Source organism: Equus asinus, chromosome 2 (assembly GCF_041296235.1).
Source record: "Equus asinus isolate D_3611 breed Donkey chromosome 2, EquAss-T2T_v2, whole genome shotgun sequence".
Taxonomy (NCBI): Eukaryota; Metazoa; Chordata; class Mammalia; order Perissodactyla; family Equidae; genus Equus; species Equus asinus.
In genome coordinates, this window is record NC_091791.1 from 126,915,309 (window position 1) to 126,921,308 (window position 6,000).

The 6,000-nt window shown below is 56.3% G+C and overlaps 1 protein-coding gene across 7 annotated transcripts in view; it reads right to left on the minus strand.

Annotated features, from left to right (window-relative positions):
• CD276 (CD276 molecule) overlaps nt 1-5,537 on the minus strand; it is a 29,728-nt gene extending 24,191 nt beyond the window's left edge. For 2 of the 7 annotated variants that reach the window (XM_070498367.1, XM_070498364.1), the window contains exons 1-2: nt 5,265-5,469; nt 3,389-3,452 (exon numbers count right to left, since the gene is read on the minus strand). Coding sequence is in view for 1 of the 7 variants with exons in the window: in XM_070498348.1 (XP_070354449.1) it covers nt 3,389-3,452; nt 4,650-4,720 (135 nt within the window). In the remaining 6 variants the exon portion in view is untranslated. The other 5 variants (XM_014849731.3, XM_044764570.2, XM_044764569.2 and 2 more) reach the window with 5 other exon arrangements.
• Between the last annotated feature and the right edge of the window lie 463 nt (nt 5,538-6,000).

The window sequence follows — 6,000 nt, forward strand, 5'->3', positions numbered from 1 at the left end:
CACCCAAGAGAAGAAATCAATTCCTCCTCTCAAAGCGATTTCTGTGTGAGTCAGGACAGCATTGTGTCATCAGGGCCAGCCCAGCAGAGCGGGGCCAAGGTTTTCTTGGCATGCTTTGCCTGCTTCCCTCATGGTTTTAGGAAGAACAAGGAAGAGAGGAAAACAGGATAGAGCAGAGCCCCCGGCCTTCCTGCACCACCCCGTCCCACCACGGCAGCCTCATCACACTGAAGTTGGGGCCTCAGAACCAGAGGAGGCAAACCAGAGAGCACCCAGCCATCTCTGTGGGTCTGCAAGCGAGACTTCTGCTGTAGCAGCTGGCCTGACTTTCGCCCCTCCTCTGGCTAGGGCGCCGCCCCAATGTGTGTCTGCATCTACTAGGGCTCAACGGCCATTTGACAAGGCAGCGTGACACCGTCTTGGAACTGGAAGCGTGTCCAGAGGCCATACACACACATGGGTGCACACACGTGTGTACAAACACACGCACATACACACATATATCATCAGTAGCACAGAACCCTGAAAAAAGTGAAAGCTACATTGAGCTCAAAAGAGCTCTGGCCAAAAGAAGGGATGTGAACGAGGAGAGTAGAGAGAGGAAGGGAAGGGATGAGAGATCATAAGACCCAATCAGGGGGTGGAGCCCGGGTCAAACCCTGGCAGGCCAGCACACACATCTGCATTCACTCAATCTCTGTTGAGTCCTGCTAGGTGCCCATCTTAATGTGTCTGGAAATCCCACCCCTTCCAGAAGCCTTTCCAGACTTTACTCTCCAGATGTGTTCTGCCTGAACACCTCACTGCCTCCAAATTCCTTAGGTTTCTACCCCGAAAGAGGTTCATTCTAGCAGAACAACTCTGTGGACCACTCTTCATCTAAGCACCAGCCGGTCTAGCTCTCCGGGAATTCGCCCTGAGGAGTGTAGCAGGCTCCAGGAGTCCTCAGAGCATGAAGGCCTCTTGGAGTTCACCTGGTCCAGTGCCTAACTCCATGCCCATTGTACAGATTAAGAGGGTGCAGGCCACCCAAGGGCCCATGCTCAGTTACCAGTTGCCATCAGAGGTGACTAATAGCCAGCTCACACGTGCCCCTAGGGCCTGAATTCCTCCCCAGTCAGAAGGAATTATCAGGCTGCCTTGCCTGCCCCAGGGAAGAGCTTAAGCTCAGGAGCAGGCAACCCTGGGTTCAACTTCTGACTCAGAAGCCTTGCCAGGCACATGATCAAGTATAAATGATCTAACCTCTTTGAGAGTCAATTCCACATCTCTAAAACGGGGATGACAATCCCTACCCCACAGGGCTGCTGTGAGAATAAAATAAGATGATACACAAGGAGGACTTAGGAAAGCAACTAGCACCCAATCATTACTACTTTTGTTATTATTGCCATGGGCACAGGCATAGGCCTCCTGGGCCTCTGCCCAGAGCCCCCTTCACCGTCTCCCCCAACCCCACTCTCCCCAGACAAGACCTCCTCTGTCAGGCTATATGTCTAGGTCCCTGGCACCATTGCTCCTTCTATGACCCCATTTCCACGTAGAACCCCACCAGCATCCCAGCTCCAAAGCAGCAAACGCACAATTCAGCTCCATCTCTGTGTCTGGCTTATCCCTAGTGTTCCTCTGCTCCTTGCTCCTCCCAGAAGCCAGGACACAGCCATCTAGCAATGGGCTCAAGTCCTTACTGCCCCTGCTGCTGCCACAGTCCCCTGGTACAGGGCCTCCCCTACAAGCACCCATTCCAGTGTCTCTCCCAGGGGACTCCCAAGTCCTGGGAGCCTATGTTGACTTTAGGGTGGCCTGGGAGCCCTGCCTCCCAGAGGTAGTATCTCTCCCTGCTCCAAGGCTCCCAACAAAATATCCTTGTCATTCCCCACTCCCAGTAGGTTTTCCTGCAACATACTCTCCCTAGGCCTCGGAAATGTCAAATGCCCAAAGGCAGTAAGGGTGTGAAGGAGGCATCCCTTCTCTGGACCAGAGGAGAAGGAGGGAGAATGGGGGCAACTGGCTGGGAGCACTGGGCAGAACTGGAGGGTGTACAAAGGACTCCTGGAGGCACAAGTGTGCTGAGGACCAGGCCTCTGGATGAGTAAGAACTCTTAGCAATGGTCCCAACTGGGCTGCAAGGACAACTGTTCAGGCCTGGCCTCTCCCCAGCTCCCCAGATGAGTCCTCTCTGCCTCATTGTGGGGACGCTTAGCACATCTTGCCAGGCTCCAAAAAGAGGGGTGAAGCCTGTGCCTGCCTCCAGAGTGGCAGAAAGAGCCAGTTCTGGAGGCAGAGAGCATCTCAGCTTCAGCATTTGCCAGCTGTGTGTCTTTGGGCATGTGACTTACCCTTTCTGGGCCTCGGTTTCCCATCTACACAATGGAGCTAAGGCTACCCTCCCTCACAGGACTGCTATAAAGATTAAATGAGGTGGTATCTATTAAGCATCCAGCACAGCCCCACCCCTAAAACCAGAAAACCCAATGTTCCTGTCTGAAACCTCACATTGCAGGGGTGGCAGAACCGGGGGTGGCAGGCGCAGGTTACATAATAGCACATGTGTCCCTCTCCCAGAAGTTTGATCCATTCTGAGCCAATGAGACCGAAGCAAACTCCTCAAGGATTCCATGGACCAGTTCTCACCCTCTGTCCCCTCCCCCAGGCCCTGGCTACGCCTTCCCTCTTTTGCTGGTAGACGTCCTGGTCGCTCCCGCTCCGGGGGTGTGGCAAAAGGACAGCAGTGAGAAAGGGCCATGCACTCAGAGGATAAGCTCATGGGCAGTGACATCATCCTGCCTGCCCTACTTCCTCCTCCCCTGACCCCATGACTCAGGGCCACAGGCTTAGGCCCTAGGTGGTCATAGTCTGCAAGGGTGCTTGGATTTGGGTAATTTTTCTTCACACAGCCCAAAACCCACAAGTTCAACCAAGAAGCAGCCAGTGACAGGCCAGACACTTCTTCTATAACACTTTCTAGGAGTCTCTGGACACTGTGGGATCCCAGCTCTATGATCACCTCGCATCTCTGACTCCAAACAGTATTGCCCAACTCGGTATCCAACCCAAATCCCGCTCCACAGAACGAAGATTTACGACTCCAGAGAAGGTTACAGTTTAAAGATGGAGGAATTCCCACAGGAAGATTCAGAAGTCAACCTCCCCAGAATAAGGACACAGCCTCCTCAGAAGGGAAAACACTTCTATAACTGTCCTTGCCACAAAGATTCAAGCACCAAACCTGGCTGTCAGGCATCTGAGCATCTCAGACATTCAGCCAACCTGCTTCCATTGGGCGCCCGGACAGAGCTGCACAGGGCCATGGGCAGGAAAGAAAAGCAGTCCCCAAATCCCAGCATCCCGTCCCCTCCTCAGGCTGCCACTAACACAGGCTTCTCACCTTCCACACGCTGGATGGTCTGATTTCTTGGAGCACAGGAGTCTGGAGTACCTTGGAAAGTTCACTGCAGGCAGGCAGGAGAAACCACCAGCGATGTCATGAAAGACAGAGAAGAACTCCAGAGATTAGTCACGGGACCAAAAGTAGCATCGCCGAAACCACTTAGTGCAAAGCTCACTCCCTCACGAGTCCCTCTGCCATAGACCCCTTAGTGCAAAACCGGGTGCTCACAGTGCTGACCTGACGTCATGAAGGAAAGTGTCACTGACATTAGGAGTCCTGATGTCAAACGGTCATGTATGTAATACGAGGGAGAAAGATGTCTATGTTCTACAGTTAATGGAAGTGTTAGTGCTTAAGCTCAGGAACTCCAGATATCAGGGAAGTGTACTTACCCAAAATATTCCCATTGCCAGATGAGCTGGAAATACGAGCCACGGCTCATGCCCCAGAGCTCTCCACCCTCCCTGCCACTCAGATAGCCCAGCCCATCGGACATGTCGAGACTGCGATTTCAAGTTTAGACTTCAATTTCCCTCAGCCTCCAAAAGCTTCCCACCTATGTGGAGGCCCCCAAACTACACGGAAGGCTGCACAGCATCAGATTTCCTAGGGATTTCTGGAAGGCCTGTGGGAATTAGAGGTGGCTGAACTAAATAAAGAACTCTGTTAAAGACAGAACAGCTTCATTACTTTCTAATGTAGAAGCTAACTGCTAAAGACATGCTTATAAGAAAAAGACCAGGGGCCTTAACTTAATGATGAAATCAGACTCATTTACAATTATCCACATCCCATTTGAAGGTAAATAGTTTTCCTCCATTAAGCCAAACAAACCCTTCCTCTCCCTCCAATCTTTTTTGCTTTGCTGTTTGCTTAACGTTTTCCCTGAATGATAGATCCCGTATCTGAGTCATCCATCACGCATTTCTCATTAGGGCAGGTTTGGCTTAGAAATAAATCCCCTTTCCTGACAGTTCACTGCCTTAGGCCCCCAAACCTGCCAATTCACTAGCAAAACAGCAATGGAGGGCCTTGGGACACTGAGATTCAATCCCCTCTCCTCTAGAGTGTCCCCTCTGAGTCCCCACCTTCCCTCCACCCTGTTCCCCATCTCCTCTCCATCCTACCCCCCCACCATTTCCCTGAGACTTCCCAAGCCCAAACCGCCCTGTCCCTGCTACCCCGTGCTCTCTGGCCTCCATCTGCCTTCCCACCCCCGACATCTATTCACCCCTTCCCCCAGGCCCGCTGTTCCTACCTGTCCTCGGAATCTGTCCCCCTCATGCCCACTGCTGCCTGTGGAAGTCCTCCAGTCGTCCACTGCTTCATCGTTCAGGGCCAAGCAGAGTGGACCCTCCCCTACCTAACCACTCATTCTCCCCTCCCCGGCAGCTCCCCCTCCTCAGAACTGATGGTCAGGTCAGGGTCCTGGAGACTCTGCTTCCCTCCTAGCTCCAGCTAGCGGCTTCGTTAAGCTTTCCAGAATCATCAACACAGCGACAGATCTGCCTCCTTTCCCCCTGCACACCCAGGGCCTCTGTGGTCACAACTACCCACTCAGCCCCCTCCACGGCTGCCCGGGTGCGGGCAGGTCCCCCAACGCCCGGCGCCCCCTCCGCCGAGGGACGGGGAGGCGAGGTTGGGAGCGGGCTGCATTCTGGCAGCCCCCAGCAGCCTCTGGGCCCTAGAGCCGGCGTTCACCGGGCTCCGCTCGCGGAGGCCAGCCCCGGCCCTGGGGAGACGGCTGGGACGCGGTGCCCTGCGAAGGAGGGGCCCCACGGCCCGCCCTAGACCCCTGCAGCAGGCACGCCGCCCGGCGGCCCCGCCAGGCTCGGCCGCAGACAAAGGCCGCCCGCGCCACGCAAGCACTCACCGCGCCGCGCCGACTCCCGGGGCTCGCGGGCGCGGCGGAGCTGCCGAGCCGCCGCGAGGCCGGGCCCAACTGCGGGCCGGGGGCGGCCCGGGAGTCCGAGGGGCGGGGCGGGCTGGAGGAAGCCGCGGGCCGGGAAAGGCGGCCCGGGAGCGCCCAAAGGCCCGATTGGCCCCGCGGCGGCGGTTTGGGGCAAAGGCCTGAGCCCGCCCGCTGGGCAGGGCGTCGGGCTAGAGCCCGCCCCCGACCCGGGTCCGGCCCCGCGTCGGGAAGCCCGGGCGCTTCCGGAGGGGGCGCTGGTCTAATCTCTACCCATCCCCCACCCCGTTCCCACACTCCCAAGACCCGAAGTTTATTTTCTGCGAGCGGGACAGGTGACTGGTCGCTGACCACCCCACCCTCCAGGCTGCTGGCGGCAGAGCCGGAGCTGGATCCGGCTGTTCCACCCAGTCCTGTGTTCTCTCCCGGCACCAGGCTCGTACAGCGGTCTGGAAAGGGTTAACTCCACTGCGCGGAATTAAGAGCTGCAGGGAGCTCTCTATAAATACAGTGTCGTGGGCGCCTGAGCGAACCGCAGGGTAATTTCCACTGAGCTGGTTTTCCTCTTTTCCTTCCACCCACGGCCACCCGGCCAGCCCTGCTCCCAGCCCCATGCCAGGCTGCTGGCCAGACCAGGCTCTAAAAGTGGGAGCACCTCTGACCCCCGTGGCCCCGGGCTCTGTCCTTAGAGGACCCAGCT